The sequence below is a fragment of the Ischnura elegans genome, chromosome 2 (genome assembly GCF_921293095.1).
Source record: "Ischnura elegans chromosome 2, ioIscEleg1.1, whole genome shotgun sequence".
In the NCBI taxonomy this organism is placed as follows: domain Eukaryota; kingdom Metazoa; phylum Arthropoda; class Insecta; order Odonata; family Coenagrionidae; genus Ischnura; species Ischnura elegans.
Window position 1 is genome coordinate 17850649 of NC_060247.1, and position 23224 is coordinate 17873872.

At 37.5% G+C, this 23224-nt stretch overlaps 2 protein-coding genes across 2 annotated transcripts in view; one reads left to right on the top strand and one right to left on the bottom strand.

Annotated features, from left to right (window-relative positions):
• Positions 1-10399, top strand: part of LOC124153449 (SID1 transmembrane family member 1-like) — a 59146-nt gene extending 48747 nt beyond the window's left edge. The window contains exons 13-17 of the mRNA XM_046526605.1: positions 5733-5843; positions 6639-6766; positions 7162-7272; positions 9448-9561; positions 9904-10399. Of these exons, the coding sequence (XP_046382561.1) occupies positions 5733-5843; positions 6639-6766; positions 7162-7272; positions 9448-9561; positions 9904-9966 (527 nt within the window). The 3' untranslated portion in view covers positions 9967-10399. The remainder of the gene's footprint in view (positions 1-5732; positions 5844-6638; positions 6767-7161; positions 7273-9447; positions 9562-9903) is intronic.
• Positions 10400-12934: 2535 nt separating this feature from the next.
• LOC124173976 lies at positions 12935-14527 on the bottom strand. The gene has a single exon (XM_046553139.1). It carries the CDS (start codon positions 14525-14527, stop codon positions 12935-12937), a length of 1593 nt encoding a protein of 530 aa, XP_046409095.1.
• Positions 14528-23224: the final 8697 nt, after the last annotated feature.

The following is a 23224-nucleotide window of genomic DNA, read 5'->3' on the forward strand; positions in this document are numbered from 1 at the left end:
CAGGACAATTTCGGAAGAAACAATCGTAGCATAAGCACATTCAAACAAGTTGAGACGGACTGGAAACGTTATGCAACACAAACTGCGTATATCACATTGCTGCGCCTTCGCCCCTTCGCTTTGAAGGCAACGACGTCACATACAAGATCGGACGTGTTCTTCCCGTGCTCCTTCGCTCATAGCCTCGTAGCTTGAATAACGGAGGGGAGGGAGCGTGCTCCTTCCCCTCCGTATTTCGTTGCTTGCTTCGAAGACGGAGGGATCGCGCTCCTTCCCCTTGACCTCTCCTTCCGCGCTCTTCACTTTCTGATTTCTGATTTCTTCCATCCACAATTTAGTCCAACTTTGAACACACTCGTTCGAATTTTTTAAAGCGCAGGTTTTGACACCAATATAATTTTCAGTTGCAATAATCCTCATAATAGCGTCTGAAGATGATTTTTGGAAAATCAGGTCATCAGCGTAATGGAAATCACTCGGCAAGACAGATATTGACTATTAACCCCTTCAGTGGTGTCTAAATTTTCCCCAAGTTATACCCCCAGGGCGGGTTTTTATAATGTTTAGCTTAAAAATGGATTGAAAAAGTAAATACGTCTTACAAAAATATATTTAATAATGTATTAAGCACATTACAGGTATTTATTTCATAAAGTATGATCATACTGTGCCCCATGATGTAAATTAATATAAGCATACCCAATTCAAAAATAAAATAATGTTATTGCTATTACAAACAAAATCTAGTACTTTCTCTTTGTGTGATACATTTCGAAGCAGTTTTCGGGATGCAATGGAATATTCCCGCACTGTTTGCATTCCCACCTAGTTTCTTTCCTTCCGGGACAAACTCGGTATACTCTACTGGGAAACTTCTTCTTTTCTGTGGCTGGTATATGCGTTGGGAAATGTCTTTCAGTAAGACGAACAGGTGGGTCAGTTTTCGAGGGTCTTCCTCCTTTGGCCACTTTTCTTTCCATGGCATACTTCTCTATAAGTCCATGAATGACTTTATGCCTAAACTGTAGGAGAGTGCATTTTTCTCTGCCACTTTTTCCATGCACAATATGAGCATTTACAATACTAATGTCCATCAAATGAAAGAATAGCTTCCTATACCATCGGAGACTTTTTCTGAGGCACTCGTACGGTTTTATTTTTTGGTCCAATCGATCCACTCCTCCCATATTAGCATTATACTCTATCACGGCGTCTGGTTTCTTCACTGCTTCTTTGGTTTTCCTGTCTACTTTTCCTGTCTCACATATTTTTCCCCTGTGATACGTGGATAACATTGTCACATCTTTTTTGTCACGCCATTTTATTGCAGAATAAACTCCTGATGTGTAACATAGTACGTCACCTTTCTTCAATTTTGCTGTCTGCAGTTCTTTCGGCATTTCCTTCCTTCGCAAGTCAACTGTTCCACAGGCTCCGAAACCATGAGATTGCAGCTCTTGGAATAGATTTGGACTTGAGAACCACCGGTCCATGAATATAACATATCCTTTCGCAATAAGTTGGGGACGCATCACAAGTTTAGTAACAGAAGCATGGCTTATTAGTTTCCGCGAAGCACTTTCATCACCCCGCCTTTCCTCCCCTTGACCAGTGTAAATGAAAAAGTCCCAGGCATACCCTGATTGAGATTCACAAATGAAAAATATTTTTATACCAAACCTTGATCTCTTTAGAGGAATACAGTGGAACCTCGTTAAAGCGAGTACGGGGTATAGCGACACCCCCGCTATTACGAGAGATAGCCGATGCACCGTCAATTGACCCGATAATAAGCGTGTTAAAAAATTCGTTTTTACGAGACCCTTTCGGTGTTGACTCTCGCCATAGCGAGGGTTTCACCTCCGGAAGACTTTCATCAAGACTCCTTAACCTCTAATTGCTAGCGATCTGTTAGAAATGAAGTTAATGGAGTGCTCAGTCTCAAATTTATGTGGTCAACTGTCGTTCGATAAATATAATGATTGACATAACAATGCTTTGCATTATTTTCATTCAGTGCGGCGCTTATTAATTGGTTGAATAGTTAGTCGTTATTTGAGTAAGGAAATTTAGTGATGCAAAAAAACATCGCCTTTCGTCTAGATTTATGCTTACGTTTATCGGATAGATGTTTATCTGTCACCGCACCACTCCTGTACCTGTATATCTGTTCGCAACAGGTATATTGGCTATTATTTGCTCCACCTCCGGTAAAGCGACAATTCGCTATAGCGAGTGTTTATTATTGCACCGTGGGGTGTCGTTATATCGAGGTTGCACTGTATATTGTTTCATCAGTGACCTTCCTTTGAATAGCATAAGGCTTTCATCTACCGAAATATTTTGTTCCGGAAAATAGGTTTTTCTAAAAGATAATCGAAGCATTTCCAGCAGTGGCCTAATTTTCCTGAGGCGATCAGTGTTGACCGCATCTTCATCATTGACAAAGTGCAAGTAACGCAGAATCAACTGAAACCTTTTCAGAGAAAACGTTTCGTAAAAAATAGGAGTCTGAAGTATGTAGTCTCTGGTCCAATATAGCTTCAATTCGGGCTTGCTAATAATACCCATTGCCAAAATCAATGCAATAAAAAGTCTAATTTCATTCTCACATGTATCATTCCACAACCTTATCCTCGCATTGGAACCAACGCCTGAATTTAGAGCATCCTCGCGGCACTTATTGGCATATCTATTTGTCTCGACTACAACATGGTGCACGAACTCATCAGTGAAGAAAAGTTCGAAGCATTGCAGAGGAGAAACATCTGAACTAAGTGGAACACACACACCTGCAACACCAGCAAATATTGGTTTCCCATACCCATCTTCTGCTTGGTCAATGTCATATTGAGTCCACTGGAAATGACGTTCTTGTGTACCTGGGGAAACATTTTGCGGCAAAATGTCTGGACTCTCCGCGTCAGATAGTTCCTCATATGACTCGTAATCATCGCTGCTACTACACTCTAGGTCAGATTGACTTTCAGATGGGCTATATTCACTTTCTGAGTCATCTTCTCTTTCTAAGAAAGAACAAATTTCATCAAGGCGAAGTTTCTTTTCTTTGCTTTTTGCCATCGTTCAGGGTAACACTGCACAGTGCACTGCACAGTGCACACCATACTATACATATCACTAAACAATACCCAAAAACACCGCTAGGTGGTATAAGCTTCCTAATAAGAGTGAGACATCTAATGGGCAACATATAAACTACTAGCATAATAGTACCATTGCCCCGGAAAGGTTTCGGGAGTGAACGAACTAGATTCTAAGTTAACCACGGAAATCTTCCGGGGTAGAACGTTTTGGGCAGTGGGGCAAGGCCCGGAACTTTTCCGGGCGTACCACTGAAGAGGTTAACCAGGTATGTCATCCAAAAATACGCGTTTCTCTACGTTTGATAACCGATTACTATATGCAGTGTAAATGCCGCAGGATGCCCACTCGTGGCAGCAAATTTAGCGCGCCCTCCGGAGCGAAAAACCCCCGCGCGATCTTTTCCATGTTCACCTCCGGGGCACCGACGTGACGGCGCGATGCTTACAAGAAAAGCAAACAGGAGCATTTTTAAAATACGTCACTAAGGGAGAAACTCCCCTGTCTGCCGCTTGTTTTTTACCTAGGATTACAGATGACTGACTCACACTGAAAACCAAGGCCACTCAGTTCCCCTTAGACTTGCGACCGGTGAAGGGGAGGGGGAAGATAAGAAGTTTGTGTAAGAGGCGCACCCTCATTTTCGGCTGCAATTTCTGGGAAAAAAGGTGCGCCTCTTGCACGCGCTTATACGGTACTGTGAGGCATTGCTGGAACAGCAGGAAGGTACCAGCAAAAAGAAGTCTCAACCGGCAGATATTCTCAGTTTATCTCAATAAATTGTGTCTCCACTTCTCTATATGATTGAAGTCACTGTTTATCAGAAAAAAGATTCCTTTAGACCATAATGCCAAAAAGTGTTGAACTTGGATTACTATGAGTTGCTACAACTGTTAAATAATATCTTTCTCTTTTAACTCCTGTTTCATGAAATTTGAGTTCTTTTAAAAAGTATACCTGTTGTTACTATTTTTTACAGCTTTTCCTCAACTACGTTTACCACTTTTTAGAAACCCTACACATTACACTCATACTCTGTATTATCCTGGGAAATTCATCATCATACATCATCATTCTTACTGGCGAGTGGCTTTATTTTTACCACTTTTCTGGGTTCTCAACACATGATGCTTTGAATTTGCATCATACTCACAGGCTGGGTGGCTATTGACTCCCATTGTAGAACTATCAATGGATATCAGACATGATAAGTTGTATAAATTATTTTATGCATCTTACAAAATTCTTTAATATTTTTAAGGGAGAAATATGGAGAAATGATTTTTGCTGCTGTAGCATGAAATTTGTGATTTTTGCTCTGCTTATACTATGATTTTTACATGGCTTTCCCCTGAGTTTATTTACTAGGTACTTTTCAGGGTACTTAGTGATAGCCTACATTTATCTGCACGACGAACACAATTCTCACTATTTGTCTTTTTTAAAAAGTATTTCTGAAATTTTCACCATTAGAACTAGAAAACCAATAGCATTATAATGTTATAATTTTGATTATTATCACTTGATATTAGATTTAATGAGATTAGCTTGGTACAAAAATCATTAAATTAAAAATATGGCATGCTTAAAAAAAGGTAAGCAATTATAGCAGATGTCATAACTTGTCTCTGTATTTTCAGATGGAAGAATTGAATGTTTTTTTTGGAATGGAAGCATAGTAACAATGCTTTATTATTCATTTCTTTTTAATTTTCCAGCATCTTTTTTATTTTTCTCTTTATAACAATCAAGACGACATCTTTACTTTTATTTCTTCTTAATTTTTCAGCATCTTTAAGTTACTAGTGTATATTCTATATATGATTACCATGAGATGAGAATTCAGAAATAGCACTGAAACAAATAAGCACTATGCACAAAATGCTGCCTCTGATTCTGAAATGGGAAACTGAAATTTATGGCCTGGGCTGATTTTGACCTGATACATATTTGAAATTATTTGACGTGACTGCAAAATTTCAGGGCCGTGTTGACTCCTATTTGGTATACCCTCTTGGCTACTAAGACTTACTTATTCTCCTGTTGAGTAGGGTACAGAAAGCAGATACATATATCTAATTCTTGGAGAATGAAGCTACACTAATTAAAGTAGTATTTGTACAAAAGGGCTCTTACTAAAATTTGCAATGGATGGGTAGTTCTCTCATCTGAAGGGAACAACAGTCAACAGTGGGTGACCTCCAAGCAGAGCTCCACCCTCTTTGAAGCCTTGATGTCTGGATCTATGATTGTTGATATGGCTACCAAACTGTATACATCAACCCATAAGTCCATAACCATTTATGCATGATGTTTCCTTGTTTCCTCTTATAGTACCTGATGTAATTCAGTCTTGCACACAGTAGTTGTGTACATATTTAATAATTTTTTAGGAAATGTTCTAAATGGCTACATGTGGAATGTTCAAAGATTATCAATTAAAATGGTTTTGCATAAAAATATAGTCTGTGTAGCAATCTAAAATGTTGAATTCATTGAGTAGGTTTTTCCATGATTGTGGTCCTTAAAAAATAAGGTAAATAAGAGATGGTGTCATATTTAAAGTTTTATGTATTCACAGTGCTTTCATGATTTGCTGGGCTTCTGTTTAAAAAATATGTTATTTTCAGAGATAAAGGCAATAAGGCGGGTTACTGTACTATGGTGGAGTGAATTTCGGCATAGGCCTTTGCAAAGTATTACTCCTAGATATCCTAATAGAATGGTGCTACTTGTTTTAGGTGAGTTGAAAATTAATTTTTTTCTTTTTACTGCCTCAGTTGTTGATTACATATATTAAATTTCTTGTAATGCCTGCATAATGGAACAGCTTGTAGCCATAACATCTCCACATGCAATGGTTGGGAATTTTTTACTAAAGAAAAGATTAATCATCTTTGGATAATATTTAAGGTCATGGAAAATACTCAGAACCCAGTTGCAATGTGTAAAAGCAGACACCTGTGTGGAAAAGGATTTCTGAAAAAATGTTCTGCAAGAATTGGTTCCTATCTGGACAGCCTTAGTGGTGAAATTCTTGAGAAATGTAAAGTTCATGGCAACTGTTTTTATTCAAACCTTCATTTGACCAATAGTGACCATAAGATCTTGGATGGAACCACAATGAACTGATGCTAACCTTAGTCAATGTATGGAGTAAAGATGCAGAAAATGGAGATAGTAAACTAAACAAATTTTATGATAATCTGAAATTACAATCATCCTAAAGATGCCCTTACCATCAATTCATGCTTGGAAAGGGTGCTGTCTATAACAACTTTCTGTGGATTTTGCCAAAATCTAACTATGGTTAAACCCTTTAATCCTCTGTATCTAGGGAAACTGTTTCCCCTGAAATTAGCCTCAGGAAACTTTCTCCAGGCTGTGGATTCTAGAATTGTAGCATAATGGTCAATAGAGTTGTAATAATGTCTCTCCAAATATGAAGAAAATATCTTCATTGTATAATTAGCTTTATCCTATGGCTGTGAATTGATTGGTCAGCTATATACTTAAATGGTGTTACTCTGTTTCAGGCAATCTTTGTAATTGGGGTTTGGCTGCTTGTGGAATAATCTACAGCTTCCTTGATTTTGCATCGTATCTACTGGCTATATTCATGGCAAATTTGATACTTTACCTTTTGTTCTACATAGTAATGAAGGTATGCTGTTCAATGCTGTTTATTCATTTTAATTTTGTACCATTCAAAATTGCTTCAATCAATAGATATTTTACTCATCCATAAACTTGATTGTTTGAGGCATAACTTTGTGAAAGCGATTCATTATTAAAATTAAAAAGAAGAACTTTGTGCTTTCACATGAATATTTATTCACAAATTTACGACCTTGGTTAGATGATGACGTCTAACGTTGAAACCGTGGTCGTAAATTTGTGAATAAATATTGATGTGAAAGCACAAAGTTCTTCATTTTTTGTTTCAATCATCCATTAACAATCATCATATCAATCATTTATGATGTTCAATACAATGAGACATGCAAGCATGAAATGTTTCTTTATTTTAAATAGTCAATTCTCTTCTTTTCCTTACAGCTCTTTAGTAAGGAAAAGATCCTGCTTCAACCATCTCTGTACATTTTCTTGTCATTTGCTGCCTGGATTGCATCTCTCTTCTTTTTCTTCCACAAAGCAATATCTTGGAAGGTAAGTACTTTGCATTTTAAATCAATATGAGTGAAAATTAATGTGGTATATCAAGATGCTGATAATGTTATACATGTATTCATTGATTCAATAGGTACATGATTTGTGTACTAATTATGTACCTAGGTAGCTCAGATTGGTCTTTTTTGCTTTGTTGTTGGCAAATTCTTTGGCTAAGTGTTGACATAATGCTGGCAAAGTGACGTCAAACACCCATTAAAAAAATGTCTATTTTGGCATAAAATTCGTCAATTACAGAGCAAAAAATAGGCACGCAAGGAGCCACATATAGCCCTTTCCACTCTGAACATTTTTTTTTCTCCTCGAAATGCCGATGTTTACATGATCCTGCTACTATCTGTAGGTCACTGAGCGGAATGAAAAAAGTGAGAAGTGTAGACTGGAACTAGCTCGAACTTGACACGGTCATTGCAGTCCCGTTTGATGCACAAAAGTAATCTGAATTGACCAGGTGAAATTTTTAAACGAACCCACACAATGGTGTGGGGTGGGTGGAAAGGGATTGGTAGATTATAATTCTAACACCAGTCCTCTTAAAATGATGTTGCTCCCATCTTCATATCTTCAACAAAACTAAATGTAAATACACCAAAGGATGAAGTTCGCCATGAAAAAATATTTGACTTAGCCGGGATTCGAACCCGGATCTCCCGATTGCCGGTCAGGCGTGCTATTTTTTCATGGCGAACTTCATCCTTTGGTGTATTTAACTTTGCACCCGTGCGCGTGACTGCGTACAAAGTCACTTGTTCCTTCAGTGCTTTGAAAACTAAATGTATTTGGGAAGAACCTTGCTTTGTCTTAATAATATACTTCTAACATAAAATAATTTTATATTTCCTTACAAGTACCCACCTATTCACAGTGGTACTAGTACAATTAAACCACAGCACAATATTTCCTACATGCACTCCAGCAGGCCCTTATGAAAACAAACTTACTCAACTAATACTTAAAATAATTATTTTTATTTCGACAAAATCGAAGAAACTATTCACTCCCCCAAATCCAAGTACATGCGTATTTCAAGTAGAGTACAGAGAAGCAGTCCCAGTGAAGATATTTTTTGTAATATATTTTATAGTACCTGTTGAATGCAAATTCCTATTAATTCACAGTGGTAGCAATAATGTATAATAACATTCAAGCACCTCTACTTGATTGTAACTGTGGCAGATTGGGAAATGACATATTGTGGAGGACTGATGGCACATGGAATCTTTATTTGCTGGGCAATGGAGGACAAAGTCATGGTTGCCCTTAGGAAAAGTGCAGGGTACTATCGTGTATATGTGACCCCGCACTTTTCCTGTGTAGGTGTACATGAAAAAAATGTAAGCTGTAGACCTATATCAATGATTTACAAAATGGGAACTTTCAATTTTCTACGTTAATTTTTCATGAAGTTACAGGCATTTGAAAAAAACACCAGTTTTGACCATTCTGGTGGGCTACAGGAAAAGTCAATTTATATATTTATTATCTATTTTAGAATGTCTATAATTTGGGCTGTTGTTACACTATGAAAACTCCTGTTTTTATTTCTTATCATTTTCATTAATCGTTAAGAAAAAAGTTTTAGGAATGTTGAATGAGGAGCGTTACATATATTAATTTCATAATTGTGTAAAAATCACAATATTGTGTCATCTTTGACGTGCACATTTCTTAATCGAACTTGGACCTATGGGGAGGGAAACCATGATTATTTTTCTACTATATTTTCTGATAATGGGTTTAGAATTTTAATCTCAAACTTCACTATTGCAAAATCTCATTACGAGTGATAAATTTTGCCATGGAAAGGTCATTTTCCTACCTGGAGCCCGCATGTGAAAATTGTTATTGGGACATTGTGTAATTAGAGTGGTTTTTCACAGGAGGTTTTTCTCCATGTATTTTATGCATGGGAAGGGCGTTGGATTGGGGCTAGGACTTTTTTTGAATCTGTATTACCTAATCATCCCTACTATCTTGCAGCCTGTGCAAATGGGTCATCTTTGTTACCAATTACATATTGAAAATTTGTACATCCTCCATACTCTTATAGTTGTCCCTGTGTAGTTGAGCTATCAAAACTGTGGTAAAAGTTGTCTACATATTTATTTTGTATGATAATTCCTTAAGTCAAATATTTCTCTCTACCTCTCTTAGCTGACACCTGCACAGTCAAGAACCTACAATCAGCCTTGTTTGATCATGGACTTTTTTGACAATCATGACGTGTGGCATTTTTTGTCTGCAGCCAGTATGTTTTTTTCATTCATGGTAAGTAAAAAATATTGTGCTTGTAAGACCCAACTATAATAGGGTTGGTAATTATTTTTATCGATAAACTTAAGAAATACACAGCAATTTTCAAAGGACACATGAGCAATCATCAAACTTGAAGTGACTTTAGTTGATGATCTGCAGAATTTGTGTGTCATGAGCTGCAATGGGTGCTTTTTTTTAATCTAGCTCATTTTGATTGCTATCAAAAATAGTTAAATAAATAATCTATTGTGCCTTTGTATTTTATTGGGTCTACACTTAAAACTGGCAAAGAAATCTTTCAGCTATGTTTATTTTTCTATTAGCGGTTTTTGACTTGTCTCTGCTTTATTTCAGGTGCTGTTGACCCTTGACGATGATCTTATTCATACACCACGGGACATCATTCCAGTCTTTTGATTTTTATGATTAAGAATGTCATGTCTTTATTAGATTTTTTATTGCAGGTCATATTTTATGAATGCTAACTTATTCCTTGTGATTTGCGATTCCATTTTATTCCATGATGTAAATACTACCTGAGAAAATGTGGACTTTGAGGGGTATATTTTGCTAACTATTGTATTAAACTTTAATGACTCCTTATATACTATTAAGGTTATCTTGTTAATGTGTACCTTATTATTTTTGCTAAAATACAATTAGGGTACCTATGCTGCAAAATAATGTTAGGATGCATTGCCTAGTGACTGGTTGAGGCATTTTGATGTCAAACACCATGGCAAGGCTCCTTGTGATATAGAATTCGAGACTGGCAAAGAGACAGCTTCTTTAAAAATCCATGTAAATAACTAAATGAGAATAAACAAGAGAATGCTGTTTGGTATGTAAATGCTGTTATTGTTTTGGCATTTAACAGGAGTACAAATTTTAGTGCATTGATAGTATAAATTGGTAGTCAACTACCTATTTGATAGTTTCTTCTATGAAAGGAATTCTATTACCATGTCATTGAATTGGCACGATAATCCGATAGAAATTGTTTTGAAAGGCAGGACTTTTAATTTACAAAATCAAGGACACAATACAAAAACCATTGGAAGCACTGGTAGATGAGGGTGTAGGCAAAAGTTGTTCTCACTGCTGCACTGACTATAGTCGGATCCAGATGTAATTTTATTTATTTTATTTTATTCTCAAACCACCGGATACAGCTCTTATTGGCCATTTTACTCCGGGGTGTTCAACAAATGTAACAAGTAAATGTACACAAACGACCATGCCCTGGACCGGGGAAACCTACCCAGGCGGGACTTGAACCCGCGACCTCTTGTTTGGCAGGCGAGAACGTTACCCCGCCGCCACCGAGGCCGGTATGGTTTCGCATTTAATGTTTTCTGCATTTAGCATATATTTTTCGGGCCGCGATTCATTGCATATCCAAGCTATGTAAATATTATCCTTGTTTAGCATTTCTGCATTCTGCATTTAAGGCCATAAAAATTTTTCCCGCACAAAATATTTTTGCCCGATTTAATATTTTTTCTTTACGGTTGATTCAAATGATTATCAAAATCTTTGAATTTCTCTTCAACAACAAGAAAATTCTCATGAAATTTTAGCAAGAGTTGATTGAATCAATCTGGGAATGCTTCTTCATCAGCATTCTTCTGGGAATGTAGCTCTAAGACCTTCATGGCTGGGCAAACTGGGTTGTCTTCACGTAATGTTTCGCTCCTCTTCTTGTCCAAACACTTTTGGCATCAAATTCAATATAATGGAGTTAAGTCATCTCTTAATAATCTTATCTTTCTCTTATTGAACTTGACTTCTATGATTACCTGACGTCTGATGATACAAGTTTTTTTCTGAGGGCTGCTACTATGATAGTTTTCTGGGAATGTTTTTCATTGATGGCTTATGCCCCTTTCAACTTTCTACCCTACTCTCTATGAGAAGTCTATTGTTAGTTCAACATTTATTCTGTCTGCTAATTTCCCTGCAAAAGAGATTTTCAAAAATTATTTGCGCATTTCACCCTAAGATTCCCTCCATAATCCATTCCAGGTCAGTTTCTTTGGATGAACTGTAAAAGAACCAAAGAAGTGTTTCCCCTGACAAGATGGTGGGTGAGGTTATATGAGGTTATATGAGGCTAAATAAATCGCTCGTGCTTGAAAAAATACAGAAATCCAGCAGGAATTCCTTGGTAGTTGGCTTCAACATCATAACTCTGATGAAATCGCTAAATTCCTGGGGGAGGGACAATTTTTCAGATTAACTCCAGTTTTGTTGAATATTAAAACGTGGATATATAACAACAAATCTGGTGTTACCATAGAGTTGAGTCACCATGTACTTGTATGCATATGTACTCGAAATAAGATTCACATATTTTGGATGACCTCGGAATCCAAAATGTGCGAACAGGAGGCTTTTTAAGGGTGCATTTTGCCAAGGTGACAGAATACATTAAGTTGGCAAAATACCAGCTAACCTTCTGTTAAATAGATTTACCATCGGTTAGAATTACAGATCAAGGATCTTCTTATGTTTATTTATTTCACTCGTCCCAAATGATGCAATGATGCAGATTTTTTGGGGAATTATACATAGTCATATTATTTTAGATTTGCTATTGTCAGCTACATGTCGCTTTTATGGAATAAGTTTTTTAATTCTTCAAGACCACTGAGAAGTGTGTAAAAATGTAATCAAGTCCATAGTAATATTCCGTGTGGGAATGCTTTCAGATAATTTATATTATAATTTTCTTAAAATATCTCTTTTCTTTTCTCACTCATTGCTTTGTTATACTACCATTTTTCACTCTTTCCTGAAAAGTGTCATCCAACCTTCATGGTGGGAAGAGAACAATTAATCAATGAATTTTTTGCCGCATGTGGCTCCAGGAGCAAAGCGAGAGGGGGTGGGCTCGAGAACCTTTGCCCAAAATATAAGCATAATTACATACTTTGTCTCATTATTAAAGAAAAGAAAATGTTGAGGAATCATATATTTACTAAAGATTTCTATGAAAAATGAAGTTTTTTCCATTGTGAAATTAGTTTAACCCTTAACCACCCAGCATGGGTCTCACAGACCCATTATGTAATTAAAAATAAGGATTAAATGAGCGAAAATATTTGTGTGCTCCAGTTTTGTATTGACTTGTCCATGCCTGTACCTTTTCCTTTCAACCCTCAGTGCATGGCAATGGCTCGGCGGGGTTGGATATTTGCATGAATAAAATCTTCTCGGGTTAAGCACCGGGTCAGGCTTTTTGAGGCCAACGTTTCAATGAGTACCTCACTCATCGTCTTCAGGGCTGAGACTGAATGCCGAGCTTGGTCTACGCCGGATATTTATAGCGAGCTAGCCAACGGACGGTTGAGGCCCATTGTTGACCAGCCGATTCAAATTTGGCTCAAGGGTTTTGGAGTCTGAATTGTGTCCGCGACCGTTGTATTTTATTTATCAGCGGTCTCCATATTTGGCTGATGTTCTGCCCATAGTCTCGGTTAAGCATTTTGTCTTCAAGACGTATTTCAATTCCCTCCTTCACAATTCGATCCCAGTACCCATCAGAACGGCAAAGGATTTTGGTGCCGTCAAAATTTATGGAGTGCGCCATATCGAGGCTATGTTCTGCCAAGGCCGATTTTTCTGGTTGACAAAGTCTTATGTGCCTCTTATGTTCTTTTATTCTTGCTTCTACCGTACGAGAGGTCTCTCCAACGTAGGCAAGGCCACACTCACAAGGGATGTGATACACTCCAGGCACCCTGAGCCCAAGGTCGTCCTTAACTCTTACGAGCCCATCCTGAATTTTCTTCGGAGGTCTATGGATCACCTGTAGATTGTGCCGAAGTAAAATTCTCCCGATTTTCCCCAAAATGGTGGATACATAGGGAATACAGGCTCTTCCTAATGGCTTTTCATTATCTTCATCCGTTGGTTTACGGGGTCTGATGGTTCTTCCCAAGGCCAAACGAAAATCTCTGTCACTGTATCCGTTACGTTTGAACGTAGTTTTTAAATGTTCAATTTCAGCGGGGAGATTTTCTGCATCAGCGACTATTTTGGCTCGGTGTATTAAGGTGGTCAAGACGCCTTGCTTTTGGGAGGGATGGTGGTGGCTTCTCCCATTAAGGTAAAGATTAGTGTGGGTAGGTTTTCTATACACACTATGCCCAAGAGTCCCATCAGGTTTCCTTTGAATTAGGATGTCGAGGAAAGGAATGCAGTTGTTATTTTCCTCCTCCATGGTAAATTTGATGTTAGGATGCTGTTGATTCATGTGACTTAAAAAGTCATCAAGTGTATTCCGTCCATGTTGCCAAATGACGAAAGTGTCGTCCACGTACCGGAAGAAATACCTCGGTCGAAGTGAAGCCGATTGCAGAGCCTTTTCTTCAAAATCCTCCATGAAGAGGTTGGCAATAGCTGGAGAAAGAGGAGATCCCATAGGAACTCCATCCATCTGCTCATAATATTTTCCTCCATAAAGGAAATAGGTTGATTTTAGGACATGTCGGAACAGTCTAACTGTCATCTCGTCAAATTTACTTTCCAGGATGTTAAATGTGTCTTCCAATGGAACTCTTGTGAACAAGGAAACTACATCAAGGCTCACCATGATGTCTGAAGGTTTAAGCCGTATACCTCCAAGTGTCTTCACAAACTCGGCCGAGTTTTTAATATGATGTACGCAATGCCCAACTATAGGCGACAACACGGAAGAGAGATACCTTGCCAGATTGTACGTTGGGGCGTTGATAGCACTCACGATGGGCCTGAGTGGAATGCCATTCTTGTGAACCTTAGGTAGACCATAGAACCTTGGTGGAACGGCTCCCCGCACTGTAAGGTTGGATTTTGATTCCGGCTCCATCTTCGTGTCTTTGATGAGTGCGGAAGTCTTCCTCACGATAGCATCCGTAGGATCTCTGTCGAGGACTCTGTAGGACCCATCTTGAAGAATCTCATTCACTTTTTTGTGATACTCTTCAGTGGGCATCAAAACTGTTGCGTTCCCTTTGTCAGCGGGTAAAACAACGATTTTAGGATCCCTTCGGATGGCGTGTAGTGCATTTCTTTCCTCTCTTGTGAGGTTAGGCTTCGGTGGAACTGCCCTTTTTAGCGTCGTTACGACGTCACTTCTAATCTCATCGGCTGCCTCAACCGGAAGCTTCCGAATTGCCTGCTCAACTCCTCCAATGAAGTCCAAAAAAGGAATTGATTTTGGAGCCGGGGATTTTCGATATGGCGCACTCCATAAATTTTGACGGCACCAAAATCCTTTGCCGTTCTGATGGGTACTGGGATCGAATTGTGAAGGAGGGAATTGAAATACGTCTCGAAGACAAAAGGCTTAACCGAGACTATGGGCAGAACATCAGCCAAATATGGAGACCGCTGATAAATAAAATACAACGGTCGCGGACACAATTCAGACTCCAAAACCCTTGAGCCAAATTTGAATCGGCTGGTCAACAATGGGCCTCAACCGTCCGTTGGCTAGCTCGCTATAAATATCCGGCGTAGACCAAGCTCGGCATTCAGTCTCAGCCCTGAAGACGATGAGTGAGGTACTCATTGAAACGTTGGCCTCAAAAAGCCTGACCCGGTGCTTAACCCGAGAAGATTTTATTCATTCGATTCGCCGGGAAAAACTACGATCATGGATATGTGCATGTTTTCCACGGGTTTGTAAAAAAAATACTACCTAGAGTCTAATTAGACCCACTTAAGAGACCCATGCTCGGTGGTTATGTGATTTTTTTTAAATCATTTATTTTTCATTGTTTTAGTTGAAAATGGCTCTAAGTGATGATTTCATCGCGAATTGGTTGGAGCAAGATCTGTCAGATGACAAAAACCTATCTAGTGACGAATTTAGCTTAGTGGAACGTGATATTGGACTAGATCATGTTTTGGAAGAGAGCTGTGCAGGCGATTCTGAATGCCAAGAGACGAATAAACAGAAATCAGCATCTCACAATATAGTTTCCTCAAATTTAAGTCAAGGCCAAGAGTTTTCATCTGAAGATAAAATAACCTCTATCTCGCATTCGATGGAGACTGAGGAGGAAGAGTTATTTCAGTAGGATTCACTTGTAATAACAACTTAAGTTGAATTTGCAATTTTTTTGATTTTCTACTTTATTTAAAATTAAAATTTTTTTCGAGGTTCATTGTCATTGAACATTTGAAAAAAGTTATAAAAAAATTTCTCCGCTACGTGATAATTTATTTGGATCTCATTTTTCAAAGATGTGCTTATGTAAGCTTCAGACAAGAGTTAATTACACTTTTCAGAGATTAAACAAAAAATAAAGTCCATTTTCATGTTCCTTTATTTTTAATATACGTACATACATTTAAATGTTCTCCTGAACGGACTATTGATTAACCTGGATCCGCCCAAAATATTTTTTTTGAGATTAATAGTTCATATTCTAAGGGAATGGTTAGGGTATCATTTTCACTACATTCTGAAAATACCCAGACAGCACACTGGTAACGGTATACGTATACCGTAAGTATACCAGGTGTATACTGTTTCCTTGAGAATCTGTATACATGTTTTAGATTCTAGGTATACATAAACAGTATCCTGAAGCGTATACGTATACAGTATACGAAAGGTATCTGTATACCTTTCATATACTGTATACGTATGTGCTACATATGGAAACAGTATCTGAGAGGTATATGTATACATTTCATATACTGTTTCCATATGTAATCTCAGTGGCGGATGCATATGGGAGGCGCGCCCCCCAACCCTTTCCTGGCCGCCCGCATAACCAAACATTGCAGGACTACAATTTTAACTTTTTTATGTCATAAGATGGCTTTGTATTTCATGTGCGTATAATCAGTTCAAATAACACTTTCTTAAACTTTGCATGTGACTTGATTATTTTTTTAGGATAAAAGTAAAGGTTGGTCAAGATATCTTTTACGCCCCCCTCTAGAGTTTTTTTCTGTATCCACTACTGTGTAGCCATTAGTAAACAATTAGTGTCCTTTAAAGGTTACTCTGTCCGCGTATACTATTTCCATATGTAGCCTTCAGTATACACAGCGTCCTTTCCAATGGGCTAAAACCTTTCCGTTACTTGCGTGCTCCTATGACCCCAAGAGCTACACTGACAGGAATAAATCTAACTCTTCCCTGAAAACATGGAGTGGGACCTGTTCGCAAAGGGCAGGTGTCATTCACGGCAGCGAGGTTGGCAAAGCAAATAATTACGTTTGTAAATGTATCTTCATTCTTTGTAAAGGTATCGGCTCGAGCCGCTACTCTCTTCTTATTCTCCTTCTGGTTTCATTGGATAAAGACGTCGTCTCATTTAATATCTTTAAACTGATTCATCAGTGAATTTATTTTCCCCGGTTGGCTTCAGGCAGCCCTGGCAAAAATGAAGGAGGCTGATAACGGTACTGGAGAGTGTTTTATCATTTCTGTTCGGAACACCCAAGAACGCCGTCCGCCTGGGTTATTAAGAAATCCAGATTAATTTAAAAAATCAATGAACTGCCTTAAGATGTAAAAAATCCTGCCATGAAAAGTCCCTCTTTTCATAAAGAAAAATGCTCTTCGAAATGTGATTTCAATCGTGCTTTTTTATCTACTGAGGCGATGAAACAAAAAAGATATTTTTCAGTGGAATTTATTCCTCGAGTCATAACGCGAAACTTAATTTTTTTGAATGCCAAGATTTGGACTCCCGCCCGTGATTTCGACCTATCGATAGTGGATTCCGTCGATAGTCGATTCCACCAGTTGTCGATTACAACACATGCAAACGTAAATGCGTCCATAACCGCTTTCACAATCAAAGACCACGCGAATAATGTTGCGTTCACTGTGTTGTGTTCGTCGTTTGCGAAATTGATCCTGCCGAAGTTTATCAGCCTCTTAAGTTCTTCATTTACTTGTTTCACCTGCACCTAGGCAATCAATTACCGTTATAACTTAACTTTGTAGTGTTGTGTTTGCTGTTTGCGAAACTTGTCCAATGAAAGTTTATCAACCGCTCAAGTGCTACTTTTGCTTCCTTCATCACAATCTGGGTAAGTAGAAGTGTTGCCATTGCCACATTTTTCTTTCTTAAATGACGCAAATTCTTAATATTTTCAACCTTCTCACACTTTCTGAGACTGAGGTATCCATCTTCTATTGATTGAAAAACTTTGCATTTGCGTAAACTTTAATTTATTTATGTGCTTGACGCATTTAATCACCGTAGTGTGGGAGGAATGTGAACAAACATTTCTCGACTTTACTATTTATTAAGTCATTTAAAGTTTACATTTTTTTAATTGGCTGTTGTGCCATTAGTGTTGCTTCCTTTAAAATGTAATCATATTTGTTGGAGATCAGAGGGTATTTCACTCTTTAGGTTTAGACAAATCGGTTTTAAATTATTAAGAATTAAATTCTCAAATCAATTTAGTACTTCGATTATTCAAGGTGAATAACTTATCGTTTTTTAACATATAGAACTGATGGGGAATTTTTTCGAAATATCCTTTGTTGATAGTTGGTATTTATATAGCTTAAGGGAAAATCACACCAATAGAGATTACTTTTTAACAAAATGACTTACTTTAACTAGACAAATTAGATGTATCACTTATAGATTCTAATAAAGTTTATGTGATATTATTTACAGGTGTAGAAAGGAAGACTTTTCCAAATTGCCAATGATGAAGAAATACGAGGAAAAGTGAGCTTGTTCTTCATGGATTCTTGTGACCTTAAGGAAGGATAATCAGGCAAAAACATTGATATTGATCCTATTGGTCTTTATTTTCGTTTACATTGAATAAAGGCATTTCTAACGGTATTTGTTATTTATCAACACTCGTCAAAATATTCAGAAAATATTTGTCTAGTTATATTTGACATCTAAATTCTTACTACTTCTTAAATTGACTTTTAACTTACTATGCTTGGTGAATTTACTCATACGATAAGATGTTTTTTTACATTGGATGAATAGACTGATTAAATAATACTGTGAGAGGATCCACTAAAACCTCTTGACGATAATTAAGCACAAAATGTGGTTTACCATCCGGGCTTGGCCCCTTTATTGTGTCTAATGAATTCAATATCTTATGTATTTCTGAGATTGTGTGGTATATTAGTAAAAATGTGTAATATTTAGTTAAATATAATTATTTTGTTTTAACAGCACACATGTGTTTTCCATTTCCTCTGTAGACCCTGTAAGACCTGAATCTCACAGATTTTTTTCTCTATTCACTTTATTGTCAGCAAGAAGTCTCAAACAAACTGGTAAGTGTTCCCATAGAACAATGCAAAACACACTAGCATGTTACATTATGTTTATGAACGCTCACTGCTGCTTAGACAGGATGTTCTCAAATGTACGTAAACACTCTGAAATGCTGGAGATGTCACTCACACTAAATGACAAAATGAATGTACTAGTACTTCCACGCTTGCACTAAATTCACACTGGCACCAGAACAGAGATTTAGTTTTCGTTTTGCTACTTTAATTTCAGTTTTAATACGGCAGTGTATGTCAACAGCTGCATTCAGGATTTTGCTCAATGAAGAAAAATATACTCAGGGTGTTTAGTGATTGGGAATCTGGAAATATGCATGATTTTTTGTCACTAAAAATATCCATGAATTTTTGCTCCTGCTTTGCATTTAAAATCTTTTATTTCAAACTCGTTTCACATGAAATTTGTCAGTGCAAGGCCAATTTTCAGGCCTATTTTATATACTTACATGCATGCTTCAAAATGCATTGATTGCATTTTAAATTGCACTTTATGAGTGCAAACACTGTTTAGATAACTTTTACAATTTTGACAAATTTGTTGATATTCCAAGTGTTGCATTCATAAAATAAGTGAATAATTTCTTTTAAAAATGTAAGAATTTTAATTAGGACAATACATAATTATAGAATTAATTAAAAGTATTAAGTAAATGTAGTGTTGTAAAATTCGTATACATAGCTTTTATCTCGTAAGATTGACCTGGAATTTAGTAAAATTTCCCTAGAAAACCTGGAATTCTGCAGTAATTTTCTGCTTTCATACATATATACGTCTTGTATACTGTATATATATATGTCTTGTATACTGTATACGTATACTGTATATGCGTGGTAGGAGGACATTTGCTGCGTTATATACATTTGGTAGATGGTGGGTAGAAGGTTTTTATACGTATACAGTATACGTGTATCTTCTACTGTATACGCATGTTATACACTACGTATACGTATATTTAATGTATACTGTAGCATGTGTGCTGTCTGGGTATTACGTTGATCGGTTGTGTAGTTTCCGAGATACAGGGTGTGACATAAATGTCACATTGGGCGGATCTGTTGTCTTTTGGTGCAATCTAATATTTCCCCAGAAAAAGCAAATATTTTTCGCATTTGAGCTGCACTGTTCATTTAAATGATAAAAATACACTAGAAAAACGTATTATTAATTACATACACTATTTTAAAGCTTTTGTTTAAATTTAAAGTAAATTGTTTAAAAATTTAGCAATAATTTTCAGAGTTCCATTGCCCGCGATTCATAAATTTTTCGCTGTAAATTGTGATTTTTTAAGATGCACAAATTTTTTGGATTTTTACAATGTTATTTCACAAATGTGGGGTTTATTTAAATTTATAATGTTTATATTATAAACTTGTCAAATGCACATCCAGAAAAATTATTTTAAATTTATGTAAAGTTTTCGGCAGGAGTGTTATGAAATTACAGAACTTTGAATAAAACACAATCAATGGATTTGTTGAAGGTACATTTAAATAATATTTTTACATGGCTAATAAGTAAAACAGTTGAAAATGCATTTCTCAATTTTGGAAAATACATAGAATAAATATACATGTTTCAAAAATATTCTCGCAACACATAAGAGTGTAATACAGTATAAAATTGAATGAAATTTGAATCAATTTGTTTCATATAAACTAAAGATTGATTTAGAGTTCAATGCCGGCGTATACGTACCATTTTGAGTGGTAAGTAGTAAAGCAATATTTGTCCATATTACATGCATCGCATGCAGTGCATTTGACGGAAGTGCAATGTTCTCGAGTATGGCGACGCAATCTTTTGTTATAGTAAAACAGAGACTAATTGATCATTAGCATCATAACATATTTCACTGTCTGCCTCTGTTGAAAATGAAGTAGTACGGCCACTATAATTGGCTTTGCATCGATGTATGGTCAGTTATGTTTGCATTATTACACGCCTGATCTCTAATTGTGACATGCAATGACCAGATTTCGCTCGTGAACAGATTGTGAACAGCTACATCCAAAAGCCTAGGAAAAATATTCCACCACCACCACCAAAACTGATTGTCTTCCGCCAAATGAATTGCATGCAAGAATGGATACCAAAATACGCAATCATTCTCCTGCCTAAAGAGAATTTTCTCAGTGGGAAAAATTCCCCTGAAACGTTCTTTCAATGTAGTGATCTACGGCGAAGGTCCCAAAATTTGTCTATTATGTCGGGCATCGTATTGTCTGCACAGTGAAGGTATCTACTCATCACAAAGAAGCTATTCCTTCGCTAGGCTACGGTAACCATTGAGTTGTGAGCACCCCCAGAATCTTCCCAGGAACATCGCTTGGATGGAAACCAGTTACAACCTCATAACAGTAAAATTCCAATGAAAATTTTCATCTCCTCTTTATTGATGCTAGAAGATGAAAAAACAGTAGAAGTAGTATAATAATCTAATTCTGCCATGAGAAAAAAGAATGTCATCCGAAAAAACAATTTAAAACTTTTCTACACTTAATTTTTCCCTCTATTCAGGAAGATCTGTTTCGGGGAATAACCTATTTCTTACAAAATGACCTTCTTGTCGCAAATTGGCAGCTTCTCTTTTTACTTTTTTCTATTGGAGAAGTGATGTAAGCTTCGTGACTTTGAATCCTTTTCCTCACATGTAACTGGTACCGAAATTCTTCCAGACTTCTCTTGAAATTCATTAGTACAGTAAACTCTCGATTATACGAAGCAGGATTTTACGAAGTTTTCGATTATACGAAGTGATAGTGCGGTCCCGGCGAAAAGCCTATGCTAAATACATGGTGATATTCGATTATACGAAGTTTCGATTTTACGAAATTTTTTGAATTTACGAACCCCGGGTCGGTCCCCAGGAGCGAAAGGCATTCGTTTATACGAACTATGGCGAAATATTTGTCAACAAAACTAGCTACGCCGGCGTACGTAGCTAAAAAAATCAGCGCTTCCAACTGTGGTTCATCAAAAGTGTGAAATCGTAAATGATAGTGCAACTTTTGGAGAGAAAGGGTTCGCCTAAAACCTCACGGTGGGAAATTAGGGGAAGTAGGAGTTAAGTAAAATATCGCGACTGACATAATGCCTCCATTTACGTGCCTATTCGTAAACATCGCATCGACAATACTTCGTAGTTTAACATGTCAGGAAGGTCGCGCGGGGTATTTCGTACACTCCTAATTAACCTTTGTACTGCTGTGAACGTACCTGGTACGTTCGCAAGGCAGGCTGCTGTGAACGTACTTCGAAGACTAATTGACTACTTTTCGCCGAAGCACTTCGAAGGGTCCCTAATCCGGGACCCTTTCCTCGACGAGCTCACCCTCGCTGGCCCCTCTCTTCGACCCTCCGAGCCTTTCTCCCTAAAATGGACCGCTCCGACTGCATTTTGAAAATCTATCAATCAATGCCGTCATCAAAAATAACTGTTTGCATCGCACTCCTGCCAATCAGGCATTCAAGTACGTCTCTGAACCGTGTTTCTGCGATGAGAAATAACGATGTTATTAACTTTGCTAAAATGGCCAAGTTAATAAAATTGTCATTTTTCATTGCAGGAACACGGTTCACAGACGTACTTTATTTCCTCCACTACAATCGGAAATTGCTGGAAATCGGCCGGATTCCCTTTGATAGCGCATCATGAGGATGTTCTCGAGGTTGGTAATTGATACAACTAGCCTACTAGTAATTCTACTGCTATAATATCACGGCTATAGTTGATTCGTTACGTTATACCTTCAGGAAGCTGCAGTGGATAAAATCGCGGAGGAGATAAGAGGCTTAAAAGATGATTTTGAAAAATTCTTGGAAAAAGCAGGAAGAGCACAGCGCGCAACATCAAACGATTATATTGCCCTTGACGATGATCTCCGAGCTTGCGACAATGGGACCGGCGCGCCGGTACATACGTCGGAAGAAGCAGCGGCCGGGACTAGTCAGAATAGCAGTGACGACGAAGATGAAAGTGAGGAAGCAATTTCACCAAATAAAAAAGAAGTACACGCTGCCCTCCAAACATTAAGATATTTTGATCTGGCTAACGAGTTATGTCCCCAATTTCATTCCCATTTATGCAAGTGAGAAACCATGGTGGAAGCGGCGATGGAGAAGGGCAAAAAGAAAAAAATAACAGATTTTTTTAGTAGTATCTTTTCGTGTATACAATAGCCTTCCTGAGTAAACAACTTAAATATCTTAAGTATTGGGCTCTATTAACCACAAACTTATTTTTCAGGCTACTCGTAATGAAGACGCACTTCTAACTCTAACCATGAACTTTCTTCTCGCGCGTCTCCCCGTTTTCCCATGCCGAGAGATCTTTCTTTCCTAAGTCTTTGTTTACTTCCTCCCGCGGCCTTCTGCTGATC

What these genes read in the sequence shown, in the direction of transcription:
- LOC124173976 (XM_046553139.1), bottom strand. Translation starts at nt 14,527, where the DNA reads ATGCCCACTGAAGAGTATCACAAAAAAGTGAATGAGATTCTTCAAGAT.